This window comes from Aspergillus luchuensis, chromosome 2, assembly GCF_016861625.1.
Source record: "Aspergillus luchuensis IFO 4308 DNA, chromosome 2, nearly complete sequence".
Lineage (NCBI taxonomy): Eukaryota > Fungi > Ascomycota > Eurotiomycetes > Eurotiales > Aspergillaceae > Aspergillus > Aspergillus luchuensis.
The window spans coordinates 3,704,449-3,722,709 of record NC_054850.1 but is presented as its reverse complement, the minus strand read 5'-3'; the positions used below and the strand labels follow the sequence as shown (position 1 = coordinate 3,722,709).

The following is an 18,261-nucleotide window of genomic DNA, read 5'->3' as shown; positions in this document are numbered from 1 at the left end:
CTGGCAGACTGACTTGCACGAGATGACTCCAATGGGCTGGTGGCGTAAATGCGATAGAGGTCACGAGCGGCAACGATCTTCGAGGGCCGAGCCTTGTACAGCGCCTGAAGGGATGATGCCATGTGGCCCTGTGCGATACATTGGTATGGAGATTCTAGGGTCATATGCCGTAATGACGAGGTGAATGATATGGCGATAGGTATGATGACGATATTGATCTGGGTCACATCTCGAGGGATTGGCATAAATACTGGCAGTAAAAGGGACCTCATAAGGAGGTCAAAGGGGCCTACTACCCTGTTTGAATGTGGTGATGTTAACAGGCAGCGCTTTAACATGGAAATTGAAGACATACAGAGGCCACAATAGCATCGCGCGGCCCCGGACCGAAGCCGGGGCAAATTCCGCGAGATGTAGAGGCATGTTAAAGGATAGTGTCGCTAATGCCACTCCGACAAATAAGCGGTCGATATTGAGGAATGTCAATTCTAGCCGTCGCGAATATTGGTTACTGATCCGGAGGATAGCAAGGCATGCTCTCATTATGGCGAGACTTGATGCGGTACGAAGCGCTTGACGTCGACCCACGCCGTTACTCAGAAGCGCAGCAAGCGGGTGCTCGAGCAGTTGGATTACAACTAACAGGACACTGCTAAGCAGATTTTAGCAAGCACACGTAAGTGAGATTGAGCTGCCCTTACCCAGGATAATGAGCGGAAGAAGGTTGCCAGAACGCAGAATACTTATACAGCGGGAGGGAGGCAATCAGAACAACACTACCAAGTTAGCCAAAGTGTCAAAAGACCCCTCGATGATCGTGCAAATAAGATTACTGACTAGAGGAGACCTGCCAGAGCGCAAAACAACGAAATCTTCGACCACGACAACTCCACTTTGTCATCTTGCAATGCGGTTATCTCGTCGTCGGTCAGTCCATCGACACGAGCGTAGTCGTGGGGATCGTAGGATAAAAGAGCGCCCTTTCTGATCAAGTCTCGGGAATCGTGCAGATTGTATTTAGTCACGAACTCGTCGGCTTCGAGGAGGATCTCTGCTTTGTCTAACGGAGTTGCGAAGCTTTGTTTGTCAGTCTTCAGCAGCCAATCACAGAGATAAGGCTGGAGTAGTAGTATACCTCATCGTGGTCGAGTTGTCTCCAACAGTACTGGAGCAGTAGAAAGGTTGAAGTCACGGTAGATTGCGAGTAAAGAGTAGATACACTCGTGTTGCCTGATCACTCCGCCTCACTTCCCTCCAGCTTACGTACTCCCAGCCTCGTCCAGTGAAGCAGCCTGAGGAAGAAGCAATTCTTATTCCTCGGTAACATCATCTTGGTACCTGAATCTTACTCTTCCGGTTAAATAAGATTGACTATCCAGGCAAATTTCTAGTCCACCTATGTGGAAAGGACACATTCTCGGACGCTCAGCAATAATCTGCTCGTATCAACCGTATTGCGTTCTTGCAGCTGAAAATATGCGATAGAAAGAAAGGTTGTGTCTCGTGCGGGGTCTCTCATGCAAGGCCAAACTTAATCTCGATGCTTACTATCCAGAAGGATCCTGGCTGACAATAACTAGTCTCAATTAAGTTATACTGCAGAATAAAGATACAAACGTTCCCGTCCTAATGTACCCAGATCTTTTCATGCAACCTGCTCGAAATACTTTGAAGGATCTGTATCCTTCATCAGACACTCATACTTTGAATCCGGTGCTTGTACAAGAACCTCAAAAATCCTTGTATTTTTCTCGAAATTTGGGAGAATTACTACGCATGTCCCTGGGATCTTTATCTGTACTTAAAATACTACGAGTCTTATTACTGTACTTGAATTATATTTAATTATATTCTCTGGATATTAAATATTTATGAATAGATCTATATTTATTAGTTAAGATATACTTTATTAAGATTATTTATTCAGAATAGTTAACTATTCGGTCTCCTGCTCAGAGCGTGCTCAGATATACTCAAAAAAAAAAATAGGCCATCAATCCTCCTAGAAAATCTTGTAGATATGTTAACATTATAGTAAATTGTGTTTCTCCTTGCTGTTATAAGACCTATTTCATCAAAGTTCCGTGATATATATTTTATCAATGATGAGCATCACAATTGTGAGTATTATTGCCCCCCCCCCAACCCGATTACTACTACACGTTTATATCTATGGTCAATAACCAATGATGATCAAATAAGTACAATTGTGAGTAACGACTTTAACTTTACACACTATTCGATTCCCATTATATACTCCCTCACCACGAAAGCTAGCGGCTTTAGTGTGACTGCTAAGGCCCATACGGTAATGAGTGAAACTAACTAAAGTAGCACTAGTAGCAGACCTCTCCAGTCCTTGATGGAACATACTACTCAACTGTATTCAGATAAGTACTGAATGAGGCGACTACACCAGTGCTGCAATAAATCCGACGTATCAGCTTTGCATTTCCTACACCCCCATATGCAGATCTATATGCTCATAGTATAAACTGGAAGATATATATGCATCCAACGAACCAAAACCCACCCAATGAAAGATCATAAAACATCATGAGATCATGTGCATTCCAAAACGAAAACAGAAATAAGATCGACTTTTGTGTTTTTCCCATAGTAGCCCAATTATCTCCAAAAATGCCAGCATGCATATCAGAAAGAAAAAATAGCGTTCCAAATCAGCTTCATCACTCATTTCTTCTTCCTCGACGACGAAGAAACGAGACGTTTCTTCATATGCTTCGGCATCTTATTCGCGCGCTTCTCGCGCTTCTCCTCCTTGACCTTTTGCTTGTGGTCGCGCTTCTCGTCCTTATCTTCGAATCGCTTACCGCGGGGCGCCTTCTTCGCGAAAGGATCTTTTTCTCCGTCTTCCGAGTCGGATCCCTCATCGACAGATACGCCACCGTCAGAGCCAGCTTCAGAGCCCTCTTCCTCTTCATCCTCATCATGGCCCTCTGCCTTCTTCTTCTTCTCGCCTGCGAGAAGATCCCGGTAAACGAGGTCGTCGCCCTTACCGGCACGGACTTGCTCAGCGTCACGCTCAAAGTCGTACACCTGTTCCAGGGTTTGAGGGATGTATTGTTGACGGAAGACGGCGGCGTCGACTTCGGTGTCGCCTTCGGCGTTGTCATTGCGGGTGGCGAAGAGGTGCTCGATGGCTTCAAGCATTGGCTCTGCGGGTGCGACGGTGGTAGGGCCATCGCTGGAGATGACGAATTCGAAGACAGCCCGTTCGGTGAGGACGTCGACGTTCTTGCGACGGAAGAAGTCGCTGATGTTCTTGATATCCATACGCAGGAACTCCAAACTGCGGGGGTGGTCGTGTTCGACACTCTGACTGACATCGATAATGTGGAGCTTGTTCTTGTGGTAAAGCATGTTGTATTCGCTCAGATCGGCGTGGACCAGATGGCAGGTCTGGTACATCACGCGCATGTAGCCGAGCAACTCCATGTAGATCTCGCGCCACTTGGCATCGGGGTCGGGGATGTTGAACTCAACGTCCTTGAGTCTAGGAGCGGCAATACCCTTGGAGTTTCCGACAAAGCCCATGACCAGGACGTGGAGGCGCAGGTGGATGGGTTCGGGGCAGGGGATGCCGGCAGCGTAGATACGGCGCAGGTTACGCATTTCCTTCTCCGCCCACAGCTTGACCATTGCCCGGTTGTTGCTCTTGCTGTATCCTTGTCTGAAACGGAATTCACCAGTGACATACTTGTCTCTGTCCTTGAAGACCAGGATGCTCGTCTTGTAGACCTTAATGGCGCGGTGGAGGGGCGTCTCCTCGTTATCGGGGTATGAGATGGAGTAGTAGACGTTGGCTTCTTTACCGGTCGACAGACATCCGTGAATCTCGGAGACAATCTCTCGGTTGATCATCTGTAGCAGGATCATACGTGTGCGGGGATCCAGCACCTGCTCGGAGGTAGCGCGGTCCGCCCTGTCGCCACCCCGATCACCACGGGTCGCCATGCCTGACTGCATATCGTCCAACTTGATCTTGCCGGCATGCTTCGTCAATGACTTCACTTGATCGTCCACGGAGGCGCGAGTGTTGACAGACGGTTTCTGGGTGTTCGTCTTCGGTAAGGTCCACTTGGGAGTGTTGGGGTCCGCAGAGAGCTCGTTCGTTTTGCGCTGGCGATTGTAGGATTTCGTTAGATCGGCGGGGTTCGACGAGGTGAAGTCTTCTTCATCGAGCTCTTCCTCAAAGATATCATCGTAGTAGTCATCCTCTTCGTCTTCGTTTTGTTGCGCCGCAGAGTCTTGCCCCGCCATAGCGGGGAGGGAGCCGTCTGGGTTGACATATCCCTGGTTGGGGATATAGGTGTGCGCCGGGTTCAAGCCATCAGCCAAGCCAGACGCTTGCGCGTCAGCATTCGGAGCAGCCATGACTGAATGTAAAGGGGTGAGAATCGAATGTGTGTAGAAGCGAAGTCTTGCAATTGATCTGAAAAAAACGGGTACCTTTTGGGTGTGGGACAGGCAGATGGCTCACCGCCCGGCAGAACCCCGCGGGCTTCCCAAATGGAAGTAAACGCGTGCAAAAGATCCGGAGCTGATCGCCTCGATAACGCGTGGCTCTCCCCCAAAGTCAGCTTCGTCGCATGTCAAGCATCGACCCCAGCAACCTCCGTGCGCATCCATTTACCTCGCCGCCCTGCTCCGTCTAGTCAGGGCCTAGGCTCCTGATATCTTTCGCCTCGGGCGCGTGATGACTGGGTTGTTGTAATTGCCCCGATTCCTCGTGTCGCGCGTGCTTCGTCAAGATGTACGTTAAACAGATCATTATTCAAGGCTTTAAAAGGTATGTTGCAAGAGTGTACCCATAATGCTTCGGTGCGCCTTCCGGCTGACTGCAATTGCCTTACAGCTACAAGGACCAGACGGTCATCGAGCCATTCTCCCCGAAGCATAATGTCATCGTTGGTCGCAATGGCTCCGGGAAGAGTAACTTCTTCGCGGCCATTCGTTTCGTCCTCAGCGATGCTTACACCCACCTGGGCCGAGAGGAACGCCAGGCCCTTCTTCACGTGCGTATCCCGTCGCAAGAACCAATACTGAGAGGCTTACAAAAGGATAGGAAGGTTCGGGGTCCGCTGTAATGTCGGCTTACGTTGAAATCATCTTTGACAACTCTGACGATCGGTTTCCCACTGGCAAACCGGAAGTGGTCCTTCGCCGCACCATCGGACTGAAGAAGGATGAATACACGCTTGACCGCAAGAATGCGACGAAGTCCGATGTGATGAACCTGCTCGAATCTGCCGGGTTTTCCCGTTCGAACCCCTACTACATCGTGCCTCAGGGTCGTGTCACGGCTCTGACTAACATGAAGGACTCTGAACGTCTCAACCTTTTGAAGGAAGTCGCGGGAACTCAGGTATATGAAGCGCGCCGCGCGGAGTCATTGAAGATTATGCACGAAACGAACAACAAGCGATCCAAGATCGACGAGTTACTGGACTTCATTAACGAGCGTCTTGCGGAGCTGGAAGAAGAAAAGGACGAGTTGCGAAACTACCAGGATAAGGACAAGGAGCGCAGATGCTTGGAATACACAATCTACTCTCGCGAACAGCAAGAAATCTCCAGTTTCTTGGACAGCCTTGAAGAACAGCGTCAAACCGGCGTCGAGGACACCGATCTCAACCGTGACCGCTTCATCCAAGGAGAGAAGGAAATGGCCCAGATCGATGCTGAGATTGCCGAATGCAAGCAGCAGATTGAGTTCCTGAAGGTGGACAAGGCACAGCTGGAGGATGAGCGTCGTGAGGCCTCCAAGGCCCTTGCACAGGTGGAACTGCAGGCAAAATCACAATCGGACAATCAAGTCGCCGCTCAAGCCTCGAAGCTACGTCGCGACGAAGACCTGAAGGCCGTTCAGAGTGCCATCCAGGAACGTGAGCAAGAGCTGCAGCAATTGATGCCCCAGTTCAACGCCGCCAAGGATCAGGAGGATACTGTCAAGACGCAACTTACCGAGGCAGAGACTGCCCGTCAGCGACTATATGCCAAGCAAGGTCGTAACTCTCGCTTCCGTAACAAGAGTGAGCGCGACAAGTGGCTGCAAGCAGCGATCAAGGATAACTACGCTTCTATCACTTCTGTCCAAGGTGTATTGGCACAGACACAGGAGGATATCAAGGAACTCGAAAACGACATAGCACTGCTGGAACCGGAGAGCGAGCGCTTGCGCAAGCAGATCGATGGCAGAGGCGACACAATCCATTCTGTCGAGCAGCAAGTGCAATCTGCGAAGGATGAGAGAGACCGGCTGATGGATCAGAGAAAGTATGTATTCCGTGATGCTCTAACCGTTTACTATGCCATGAATGTGATTAGCTGACGATGTGCTAGGGAATTGTGGAGAGAAGAAGCTAAGCTGGATTCGATCTTGTCGAATGCCTCCCACGAAGTGGAGCGTGCCGAGCGCAATTTGTCCCAGATGATGGACCACAATACGAGCCGTGGCATTGCTGCTGTCCGGAGAATCAAGCGCCAGTACAACCTCGAGGGAGTGTATGGCACGCTAGCGGAGCTGTTCGAAGTTAGTGATAGGTACCGGACCTCTGTCGAGGTCACAGCGGGCCAGAGTCTGTTCCACTATGTCGTCGACACGGATGAAACCGCCACAAAGGTGCTCGAGATCCTCCAGCAGGAGAAGGCTGGCAGAGTTACTTTCATGCCCCTGAACAGACTACGATCTCGACCCATCAACATGCCCAGGGCAAGTGACACGATTCCTATGATCGAGAAGCTTCAGTACGACTCCAAATATGAGAAGGCATTTGTTCACGTGTTTGGAAAGACCATCATCTGTCCGAACCTTCAAGTCGCCTCTCAATATGCCCGCAGTCACGGTGTCAATGCAATCACTCCTGAGGGAGACCGTTCGGATAAGAGAGGTGCCCTTACCGGTGGTTTCCACGATTCACGACAGTCCCGCCTTGATGCAGTGAAGAACCTCGCTAAGTGGAGGGATGAGTATGAGACCAAGAAGAACCGTGGTTCTGAGATTCGAAAGGAGCTCGAGCAGCTGGACCAGCTCATCACGAGATCGGTCGGCGAGCTGCAGAAGCTGGAACAACAGAGACACCAGGTGCAAAACAGCAGTGGACCTATGCGGCAAGAGCTACGGGCCAAGCGCGACCTTCTGCAGAAGAAGAATGACAACCTTGATGCGAAGCGACGGGCGCTTCGCAACATCGAAGGCAACCTGGCAGCGGTGACTGACCAGGTTGGCGCGTTCGAGGCGGAACTGTCATCGCCTTTCCAGAAAGCGCTCAGCAATGAAGAAGAGGCGCGCTTAGAGGAGCTCAACAACACAGCTCAAGATCTTCGGCGACAGTACCAGGAGCTTTCCAGCCAGCGCAGTGAGCTCGAGGGAAGAAAATCCATCCTCGAGGTCGAATTGCGCGAGAACCTGAACCCGCGCCTTGACCAGCTTGTCGGCCAGGACATGGACTTGGCAGACGACGACAGCCAAGGCAACCTGAAGGAGACACAGCGCGAAATGAAGCGCCTTCACAAGGCACTGGAGAAACTCGGACAGCGTCTCCAGCAGGTTGACGAGTCCATCGATCAGGCCAACGCTCGCGTGGGCGACCTGCAACAGAGGAATGCGGAGACACGGCGAGAGCTGGAAGAACTGGCCAAGTCCATCGAGAAGCACCAGCGGCGCATGGAGAAGAGCATGCAGAAGAAGGCTGCCTTGACGAAGCAAGCCGCTGAGTGCGCTTCCAATATCCGTGACCTGGGAGTCCTTCCAGACGAGGCTTTTACCAAGTACAAGAACACCGATTCTAATGCCGTGGTCAAGAAGCTTCACAAGGTCAACGAGAGTCTCAAGAAGTACTCCCATGTCAACAAGAAGGCGTTTGAGCAATACAACAACTTCACCAAGCAGCGAGAGGCGCTGACAAGCCGAAGGGAAGAACTCGAAGCTTCCGAGAAATCCATCGACGACCTCATCAACGTGCTCGACCAGCGAAAGGACGAGGCCATCGAACGAACCTTCAAGCAGGTCTCCCGCGAGTTTGCCAATGTCTTCGAGAAGCTCGTCCCCGCTGGCCGTGGACGTCTGATCATCCAGCGTAAGACTGACCGCGCCCTTCGGCAACCCGACGAAGTCGACTCCGAGGATGAGGAGGCTCGCGAGAGCGTCGAGAACTACGTTGGAGTAGGCATCAGCGTCAGTTTCAACAGCAAGCATGATGAACAGCAGCGTATCCAGCAGCTCAGTGGTGGACAAAAGAGTGAGTGACCGTTCTTATATTGAATAATCCCCCCTACTAACCCATCGCTAGGTCTTTGCGCCCTCGCCCTAGTCTTCGCCATCCAAGCCTGCGATCCCGCCCCCTTCTACCTGTTCGACGAGATTGACGCCAACCTCGATGCCCAGTACCGAACTGCCGTGGCCCAGATGCTCAAGTCTATCTCCGACTCGACCAACGGCCAATTCATCTGCACCACTTTCCGACCCGAGATGTTGCACGTGGCCGAGAAGTGCTACGGCGTCAGCTTCCGGCAGAAGGCTAGTACGATTGACGTTGTGTCGAGAGAAGAAGCCTTGAAGTTCGTGGAGGAGCAGAAGTCGTGAAAATAGCGCCGTGGTAGTTCCAACTGATGTGCTGCTGCTTTAATGATGACCTGGGATGTTGGGTTGCAGGCGTATATGATTTGATGGGCTTCTTATTTGTTCTTATCTAGTTTTCCTTCTGATGTTGTCTGAGACAAGCGCACGATGAATGGTGACACTTGTGTGGCTTTCTTAGTTTATACTGCTGCCTCTGTTATGTACGCTACAGGTCCGGTCGATTTCTTTTTCGATTGATTCGAGATTCCCAATCTTATGTTCTTCTTTCCAAGTTCTATTGGCGTTTTATCCAATTGCGTCTGTCTTGATATATGTCGTATATGATGTCTTCGCTCCTCCACTCATCTATCTGTCTTAACTACCCCCATCCTGTATATCAAAACCTCACATCAACTGCAAAAGAATTACCGCGTAACCCCCTCCTCCCCGGTCCACTCAACCAACAACCTCTCCGACACATCCCTCACCAAAACATGAACATGTTCCAAACTCCTGACACTCTGCAACGCCGCCCAGTTCTTAAACCACAGCACCCGATCCCGCGCCTCCGCCTCACTCACCCCTTCATCCCTCACCACCGCATCCACAAACGTCCTCTGCACAAACGCCTCGATCAACGCCCGCGACTCATCCGTCACGTCCCCGTTCTCTTCCTTAACGGCCACGGGGGTCCGCAACCACACTACAATATGCGAGATCCCCGGCGCGAGACCGTAGGGCCAGTCGTTGCGCAGGATCTTGTAATCGGATGGGTCTGCGAACGGGATGGGGTTTTTGTAGGGGAAGGTGCTGGTGGTGGTGCTGGTTTCTGTGCTTGTGGTGATGGAGGAAGTTGGGGTGGATGTGGATGGGGTGGTGGTAGTGGATGAGGAAGATGGGGAAGAGGGGATAGTAGCAGTCCAGCCTAGACGCTTCTGGCAGATGTAGTTTGTGATAGAGCCGTATTGTTGCTTGGTTTTATGTGACCAGGATAGGTAGCGGGTTAGATCGGAGGGTTTCCGTTTTAGGATGCCGAGATCGTTGCGTGCTGTTGGGGGATCGGGTTAGTTAGGAGTAGGTGTAGGTAGGGAGGGTTGGGTTGGGTTGCGGGGTAAAGGGGAAGAGAGAGAGAGAGAGAGAGAGAGAGAGAGAGAGTTTAGGGTCAGGGACTGGAATGCGGAACCATTGGGTATTGGTTGATGGATGGATGGAATGATCGAGATGGATTCGAGGAATGGATGGATGGTAGGAGGGCGCGGGGGAGGGAAGGTGAGCATGTGAGGGGTAGGATAGTAGGAGTAAAGTAGTTCTCTCTTCCTCTCTCTCTTTGCCTCTCACTCTACTGTATGTATAACCACCCAAGGGAGATTCTGGATGGTGGAAAACACCTACCGATGATGGACTTGAGATCCTCCCAGTCATGAAGCACAAACTCCTCGTCGGTCTGCGCGAGAACTTGACGATCAACCTCGGTCAGGTTGAAGGCCGGAGGTTCCTCGGAAGCCATGGCTTTTTGTCGGCCGGTTTAGATGTGTCTATGAGACTGTGTGGAAGAAGGATTGACTAGACTAGCGGACAGTCGATGGGCTCCACTGAAGGATCAGTTGAGCTAGCTAAGGAGGACGGAATTATTTGTCGAGATAGGAAAAAGAAGAACAGCGAGGGAATTGTGAACAAAGACGGGAATGGTTACCCCAGGAAAGCAAATCCTCAACGGGACTGATTCCGCGCACTATATGAGTTGGCTTGTTCACATGCTGACTGTATGAGACTTCTCCGCACGTCGGAAATGTGATTGATATTGCCATGATATTTGTTGATTATTCTGTGGTAATCGTGGTTATAATCGATTCATGACAGGAGTTCATATTCCTTTTATTGTACTCTAATCATTATCTCCATCGATAATCAATTGATTTTGCCTCAACAAACTTATCGATAAGCCGATCCAGTGGCCCGATCGGGACTGTCTTCCCGTGACCGACACCGAAAATTACCGTCACAAAACCCGACTCTCTCCTCATCTCCTCACATCCTCTCCCTCTCATTACTTACCTCTCCCTCCTCCTCTTCCCTCTTCCCCCCCTCATTCCTCCCCTTTGCTCCTTTTTCTGTTTTCTATTCCTTTTCAAGTTCCCTAGGGGTTGCTGGAGTAATTGCCAACATGAGGTATGTGCGCGTGCTACTCGCTCCGCGATTGACGGGTGGCTAACAAAAGTTGTCGCAAAACAGTGCTTTCTCCCCCGACAACATTACCGGGGCCTTCATCCCCTCGGCCCTCTTTGTCGCCGGAACTTTCTTCTTCAAGCAGGAATTGACCCCCTTTGCCGTCGCTCTGGCCGCGGTCCTGGTCGGCTGGAAGGTCTTCAGCAACAGTATGTACAGGAGTCGCCGATCGTATGACTTTACTTGCGGTCTTCTGACATGTCCCAACAATTTCTTTAGAGCCCAGAAAGGTCCTCAACCCCGGTGATTTCCAGCACTTCACCCTGAAGGAGAAGAACGACATCTCCCACAATGTCACTGTCTACCGTTTCGCCTTGCCCCGTCCTACCGATATCCTGGGTCTGCCCATCGGTCAGCACATCTCGCTTGCCGCCACCATTGGCGGTAAGGAGGTCGTCCGCTCCTACACCCCCATCTCTTCTGACAACGAGGCTGGTTACTTCGATCTCCTTGTCAAGGCCTACCCCCAGGGTAACATCTCCAAGTACTTGACCACCCTGGAGGTTGGTCAGACCATGAAGGTCCGTGGCCCCAAGGGCGCCATGGTGTACACTCCCAACATGTGCCGTCACATTGGTATGATCGCTGGTGGTACTGGTATCACCCCCATGTACCAGATCATCAAGGCTATCATCCGCAACCGTCCCCGTAACGGTGGAAACGACACCACCCAGGTTGACTTGATCTTCGCCAACGTGAACCCCGACGATATCCTCATGAAGGAAGAGCTCGAGCAGCTGGCCAAGGAGGACGACGGCTTCCGCATCTACTACGTCCTCAACAACCCCCCTGAGGGTTGGACCGGTGGTGTTGGTTTCGTCACCCCTGACATGATCAAGGTTTGTTGAATCTTCAGTCAGTGTCTTCCAGCACGGCCCACTAACTAAACCCTTTAGGAGCGCCTTCCTGCCCCCGCTAGTGACATCAAGATCCTGCTCTGCGGTCCTCCCCCCATGGTCAGCGCCATGAAGAAGGCTACCGAGTCTCTCGGATACACCAAGGCTCGTCCCGTCAGCAAGCTTGAGGACCAGATCTTCTGCTTCTAAGGCAGCAAGGAGAGATGACTTCTTTGAGCGAATTGGCAGATAACATAGATTGTCTCTGCCTCACAGATTCCGGTAATTGATAGATTGTCGATAGAAAAGCCCGTTCCGGGCCGACCGTTGGTCATCTGGGTGCTTGATAAACGGTGTCATGAGTCAATGCGAGAAGACCAAGAATTTCCATTTCGGATACAACATACATGATATTAATTGCAGAGCGCGCGTGCGTCAAACAACATCTTTTTAGGTATTGTATGATTACGTCTATCAAGACTGCTGTACTTCCACCATCGAATCCACCATAGCCAGAAACTTCTGTTGGTATTCGTCGGCCGTCGTCGTAATTGTCATTGGCCCCTGGCGACCAATGACATTGAATGTCTGAATTACCCCCGTCATGGCCTGGGCGTGCAATTTGTGTCTTGCCCAGAAGAAATCCAACAACACGGCACGATACTTCCATTTGCCATCTGCAGACTCTACGCCGATGCGCCACGGAGCATGCCTACCAACAACCTCGGGCTGCGAGGAGGCCGGAAACCGTATGAGGAAAAGAGAGTAATCAACTGCATTGGACGAGCGGAGAAAGTCCGTGTCAGCTTTCAAGACTTGCTTCAGGGACTCGTATTGTTCTTGCGACAGCCGGATCTTGTCGTCAAATTGATCAGCAAGCTTCCGCAATGTGTCTTCGCTGACCAGTGGTTCGGGCACCAAGTCCCGCTCTGGATAGAAATAGTCAATGGGCTTAAGATCGTATTTCTCCCATTGATCGGCGTTTGGGTCCTCGGTCTTCCCGTACAGAATATTATCCATGATGATGTGATGGGCTGGCGTGGACCCTATCAGGCTCCCGACCGTCTGATATGGTGCATATACATAGTCTGTAATCCATACCAATAAAGAATTGCGATGGGCACTCATATATTCGTAGTATGGCTCGAGCAAATCCTCACGGAAGAAGGAATGTTCAAAGTGTCGGGGGAGGCTCTTGACGAGAAACTTGCCATTGGAGGTCTGAAAGAAGGTCTATCAAAGCATTCCATTAGTACACCCGCACTTCCATGATCTCCGGATTGTGTTCATACCGATCCTGACATTCCGAGATCGCCCATTGGCTTCAATGGAACAGTCTTCTTCTCATCTCGGAAGCTCGCCTTGTACTCGTTCTCGTCAATCTCCCATGTCTCGCTGCGCAGCTTTCGAAACAGATGGCTCCCATATCGGAAAAGCTTGATGTAGAAGATGCTGAAGAAGGCTAGGATGCGCCCTATGAGGGTCTTCCGAAAGGTGGCTGGGTCGCGGAATAGGGCGAGTTGGATAGACTTGGATAGGGCCTTTTGACGACGACTACTACCCATGGCCGCGGAGGATATCGATGATAGAGAACGAAATAGATCGTTGATGATGGGACATGGCTGTTTGGAGGCTTAATATGGAATTAAGAGAAGAATGGCCAGGTTTGGGACACGAGGTTGCGTTGCTGGCGCTGCACAGAACCGTGACGTCAGAGAAGGGGGTGGTCTCATATCCGCTCACATGACCATACATGAGGGTTTGAGAGAGAAGGGGAGAGATCAGGGTTAGCAGCAGTCAGATGATCTATATCTCACGTGACTAACTTCGATGAGTCATGAGGGAGTACTCACCGCCCGGGCAGTATGGGCGATTGCCGAATGGAGGCTAAAGAGCAAAGAAAAAAGTCCCCCTCCAAAGCGAGGCTCTCAATTCCCCTCCATTTATGGGTCGCCATCTGGTAAGCGGGGCACGCCGATTTTCCAGCGGCATTTTCCAGTCTGTCCGCTCATACTACACACAAAATAGTCGCTGTTCCTGCGCCCGCGGTGCTTTTTCTTCGCCTCTTTTAAATCCCTGGCGCTCGTCTTTTTCCTCTGCGTCGCTTTTGAAGAACAAAGCTGCCGCCATGACGTCCGCTTCCGACCTCGCTGTCTCCGTTGAGGGACTCTCGATTCAGTCGACCTCCGAGACCTCCAAGTTCCCCAACTGCTTCCCCTCCCTGAACCCCGTCGACGTCTACAGAGAGCACATTGCCGAGGAGCTGGCCAAGATCACCGGCTTGGACGCGGAGAAGATTTTCTCCCGCATCGCATGGACGAACTCGTTGGACAAGGGTGACCTGGTGTTGCCGGTACGCGACCATAAAAATCACAATTGGATGAGTTCCATTGGGCCACTTGACGCCAACTAACGTGATATGTTATCTCTAGGTCCCCTCCCTTCAGATCAAGAAGAACCCCCAGGAGCTGTGCAAGGAACTCGTCGAGAAGTTCCCCGAGTCCGACCTCATCCTTCCCCCCGTTGCCTTCGGCCCTCACATGCAGTTCTTCTTCCGCCCGGAGCGCCTCACCAAGAACGTCGTTAGCCGTATCTTGAAGGAGAAGTCTGCCTTTGGTACCAATGGCAACGTTGGTCTGCGCGACCCCGCCGACCCCTCCAAGGGTCGCAAGCGCATCATCGTCGAGTTCTCGTCTCCCAATATCGCTAAGCCCTTCCACGCTGGTCACTTGCGCAGTACCATCATTGGTGGTTTCCTCGCCAACCTTTACACGGTCATGGGATGGGACGTCATCAAGATGAACTACCTTGGTGACTGGGGTAAGCAGTACGGTCTGCTTGCCAATGGTTTCAAGATGTTCGGTAGCGAGGAGGAGCTGACCAAGGACCCTATCAACCACCTGTTCAACGTCTACGTCAAGATCAACGGCATCGTCTCCGAGCAGGAGGGCCCCATCAAGGAGCTCAAGGAGCAGATCAAGGCCAAGAAGGAGAAGGGTGAGGACACCGCTGAGCAGGAGAAGGAGCTTGCTAAGCTTGTCGATGCCAGTGAGGATGAGAACGCCCGCCGTTACTTCAAGAGCATGGAGGATGGTAACCAGGAAGCCCTTGCTCTCTGGCGCCGGTTCCGTGAGCTCAGTATCGAGAAGTACAGACAGACCTATGCTCGTCTGAACATTGACTTTGACGTCTACTCTGGAGAGTCTCAGATCAAGCAGGAGAGCATGACCGCCGCTTACCAAACCATGGAGAAGGCCGGCGTGTCCGAGAAGTCCGAGGGTGCTGTTATCGTCGACTTCACCAAGCACGGCGCCAAGAAGCTTGGAAAGGCCATCATCGTCCGCAAGGACGGCACTCCTCTCTACCTGACCCGTGATATTGGAGCCATCCTCGAGCGTGAGGAGGCCTACAAGTTCGACAAGATGATCTACGTCGTTGCCGCTCAGCAGGATCTCCACTTGGCTCAGCTGTTCAAGATCACTGAACTCATGGGCTACAAGGATTTGGCCAACCGCTGCCAGCACATCAACTTCGGTATGGTGCGCGGTATGAGCACCCGTAAGGGTACCGTCAAGTTCTTGGACGACATCCTCCAGGATGTCCGTGACAAGATGCACGAAGTCATGAAGAAGAACACCGAGAAGTACGAGCAGGTCGCTGACCCTGAGGGCACTGCCGACATCCTGGGTATGTCCTCCGTCATGGTTCAGGACATGACTGGAAAGCGGTACGTATATTCCTTCTCCCCATGATAGTCTCAAAATGCTAATGGTCACACAGTATCAACGGATACGACTTCAACCTGGATGCCATGACCTCGTTCGAGGGTGACACTGGTCCCTACCTGCAATACGCCCACGCCCGTCTCTGCTCCATTGTGCGCAAGTCCGGCCTGAACGTCGACGAGCTCGACACGGCCAACCTGAGCCTCCTTACCGAGACCCACGCCACCGACCTTGCTCGTCTCCTCGCCCAGTGGCCCGATGTGCTGCTCAACACGAACCGCACCCTGGAGCCCACTACCATCCTCACCTACCTGTTCCGCATGACTCACGTGCTCAGCTCCAGCTACGATGTGCTCAAGGTTGTTGGTAGCGAGCCTGAGCTCAAGAAGGCCCGTATGGCTCTGTACGAGTCCGCCCGCCAGGTGCTGCACAACGGTATGCGCATCCTGGGTCTCAGCCCTGTCAACCGGTACGTTAAGCCTCATATACGCTTTATCATACACAGTACTAACGAGTCACTAGTATGTAATGGAAGCGACCATAAAAGATATACATTTAGTGTGACCAAATACCAAGCATCTTTTTCAGCGTTCACATCACATTCAAAACATTATCAATCACACCGTAGCATTAGGAAGAAAATTAGTATCTTTAAGCCGGAATGTTACTCCGCCCCATGAACCCCGATTTGATCGACAGTCTCGTCCGAATATCAGATCACATCGGCGTCCTAGTATCTAGAAGCCCTCTGAGTAATCACCGAAACTCAAAACCATAATCCCCGCAAGGCAGCCACCCGAGCGGGTATGTAACTCGTTAAGTAGACGCCGTCCTCGGGAAACAACAACCGCAACCAGCAGTGGGGACTCTCGGCCTCGGGGACTTGACTAGTAGTCACCGTGATCGGCTTTGCTTTTTGCATTTTGCAGGTCGTAGTCTAACCAGATCTTCGGGATTCCTGCGAAAAGTCTATTTTGGGTTTTTTACAGTAGAGTTTTTGGTTAGTAATTAACTATCTGTGTGAAATTATTCTTTCAGGACTTGAATGTGGAACACGTGTTTGGTTGGTATGCATTGGGGGAGGCTGATCTTTGGATAAGTCTGAGTATAGACTTTTGTTATATGATCGGATGGATCTAGGATGGTAGAGTATTTCTTTTAACGAAATTAAATACTATTATCTCATGCGTTTATTTGATTCGAAGTTCTGATTCATCATCGACGGCATGTTTGAAGGGTCACTTGAGAGCATGATAGCGGGCTGTATATATAGTATGTGATATGTTGATTGAGGTAAGAGTGCCTAGAGTAAACACCAAAAATCACTTGTAAGTAACTAGAACATAATATCTAAATGGATGATAAATATCTATCAAGTACTACTATCAAGTACTCCCTACAATGATACTAATGGAAAATAAACCTCGTGTAACAAGTGGGAAGACTGGCATTAGTATGCACAGGTCTTCAATGGGAAGTTAAGTATGATGCTACGGAAGCCAATTTACTTTCTACTCTTAAGCATACTAAGTGAAAAACAACATTTGAGTGCACAGCGGAACTTTAGCTTCACTGTCGCCATTTCGCTCTGAAGAAAAGAAGGGTCAATCCGGATACTAAGGAAAAAGACATCACTACTTTTCGGATGGGTATATGTTCTTGAGGAATATTATGAATCTGATTACTGAGATTCAGTGGAGGAGTGGACATATATACTGGATTGGTAATTTCATATACAGGTGCTTGGTAGTATATGCATGCATTTAAGCTCTTATTGTCCTATGCGAGCATAGCTAGGGTAGTTAGTAGTTAAGTAGGTAGGTGAGACATGACTCCTAACATAAGGATTTATCTATCATTCCTGGTAACGGTGAATCTGTAGGATATCCAGATAGAAATATTGCTATTGTACGGTACCTATCGCTCATCTCATTACGATAACGCCCTTAGCCCTTCTATAACTCAATTATGATAATACGAATACGCATGTTTTTCCCACTCAAGAACAGGTTCCAGCACGCAGTCCGGAACAGGAATTGACAGCATACCTACTCCACCAGGAGACCGAGCCGCTCCGAATAAAAATAGCCCCATGTAGTCTTCCAGGTTCCTGATTCGTTTATATATGACTATCAGGCACTGTCTGACTCGTGTTGAGGGTTATTGGTTGGCTTCTCGGGTAAACGGAACCTTCAAATATCCTTAGAGGCTTTTCACTTCCTAGCGCTTAATACCTTTGGAGAGAAAATATTCTGAATACTCTATGTAAGCTACCGTCTAGCGTGCTTCCATATATACCCGGGTATATAGTGGTGTGCTTCAGGGGCAAATTACCTTGATTTATCCAGGTGAAGGAATGGACTAACTTGGCCGGCAGGGACCTAGTGTCAGGTAGTGGGGAATGGGGTCCCAGAAGTATATATTGAAGATACACAAAGGAGAGTGGTCTGATTTGATTGCTGTACAACAGCTTTCGTGGCGGCACTCTTAGTGTCGAATTCCCATATATTCTTAGAGGCTTAGTCGGCAGCAGTGAATAGCCTTGCGTGGTTCCAAGGGCAAGTTATCTGACATCCATGATTATTTTGTAGATGACGAGGTTGCCCGGGCTCAGCTTTGTCATTTGCCATAGTCGAGTCTATTCGTATAGTATACGGGATGCGTGATAGTAAAGCCATAACCATCAAGCACGGACGATTGACCGGTTATTTTATGGTGCGACAAGGGATCCATTGTGGCTGGCATTTGTAAGCGGAAGGCTTTAGAGACTAGCCAGTTAAGGTCTCTGCAATCAAGTTAAGAATGCTAGAAGGAAATTGCCTTTTGGTCCCTGTTTATCCGGAAATTGAATTGACCGTTGCAGACCGGCTATCTTGCATTCCATCCCTCG

At 50.5% G+C, this 18,261-nt stretch overlaps 7 protein-coding genes across 7 annotated transcripts; 3 read left to right on the top strand and 4 right to left on the bottom strand.

Annotated features, from left to right (window-relative positions):
- Nucleotides 1-836: 836 nt before the first annotated feature.
- AKAW2_21211S (uncharacterized protein) lies at nt 837-1,140 on the bottom strand (the record flags this gene model as incomplete). The annotated part of the gene is made up of 2 exons (XM_041686010.1): nt 837-1,077; nt 1,136-1,140. The coding sequence occupies 2 exons, from the start codon at nt 1,138-1,140 to the stop codon at nt 837-839; spliced, it is 246 nt and encodes an 81-aa protein (XP_041540037.1).
- Nucleotides 1,141-2,694: 1,554 nt separating this feature from the next.
- On the bottom strand, nt 2,695-4,398 carry RIO1 (serine/threonine-protein kinase RIO1; the record flags this gene model as incomplete). Its single annotated transcript, XM_041686009.1, has 1 exon — nt 2,695-4,398. The coding sequence occupies one exon, from the start codon at nt 4,396-4,398 to the stop codon at nt 2,695-2,697; it is 1,704 nt and encodes a 567-aa protein (XP_041540036.1).
- A 712-nt stretch (nt 4,399-5,110) lies between these two features.
- On the top strand, nt 5,111-8,608 carry SMC3 (chromosome segregation protein SMC; the record flags this gene model as incomplete). Its single annotated transcript, XM_041686008.1, has 3 exons — nt 5,111-6,300; nt 6,367-8,264; nt 8,316-8,608. 3 exons carry the CDS (start codon nt 5,111-5,113, stop codon nt 8,606-8,608), a joined length of 3,381 nt encoding a protein of 1,126 aa, XP_041540035.1.
- A 401-nt stretch (nt 8,609-9,009) lies between these two features.
- On the bottom strand, nt 9,010-10,091 carry AKAW2_21208S (GIG1 family protein; the record flags this gene model as incomplete). The annotated part of the gene is made up of 2 exons (XM_041686007.1): nt 9,010-9,632; nt 9,977-10,091. 2 exons carry the CDS (start codon nt 10,089-10,091, stop codon nt 9,010-9,012), a joined length of 738 nt encoding a protein of 245 aa, XP_041540034.1.
- A 657-nt stretch (nt 10,092-10,748) lies between these two features.
- On the top strand, nt 10,749-11,856 carry CBR1 (cytochrome b5 reductase family protein; the record flags this gene model as incomplete). Its single annotated transcript, XM_041686006.1, has 4 exons — nt 10,749-10,753; nt 10,817-10,959; nt 11,030-11,649; nt 11,707-11,856. 4 exons carry the CDS (start codon nt 10,749-10,751, stop codon nt 11,854-11,856), a joined length of 918 nt encoding a protein of 305 aa, XP_041540033.1.
- A 264-nt stretch (nt 11,857-12,120) lies between these two features.
- Nucleotides 12,121-13,211, bottom strand: AKAW2_21206S (phosphatidylinositol phosphate kinase family protein; the record flags this gene model as incomplete). The annotated part of the gene is made up of 2 exons (XM_041686005.1): nt 12,121-12,879; nt 12,939-13,211. The coding sequence occupies 2 exons, from the start codon at nt 13,209-13,211 to the stop codon at nt 12,121-12,123; spliced, it is 1,032 nt and encodes a 343-aa protein (XP_041540032.1).
- A 380-nt stretch (nt 13,212-13,591) lies between these two features.
- On the top strand, nt 13,592-15,900 carry AKAW2_21205A (arginine--tRNA ligase; the record flags this gene model as incomplete). The annotated part of the gene is made up of 4 exons (XM_041686004.1): nt 13,592-13,999; nt 14,079-15,373; nt 15,427-15,840; nt 15,894-15,900. The coding sequence occupies 4 exons, from the start codon at nt 13,592-13,594 to the stop codon at nt 15,898-15,900; spliced, it is 2,124 nt and encodes a 707-aa protein (XP_041540031.1).
- Nucleotides 15,901-18,261: the final 2,361 nt, after the last annotated feature.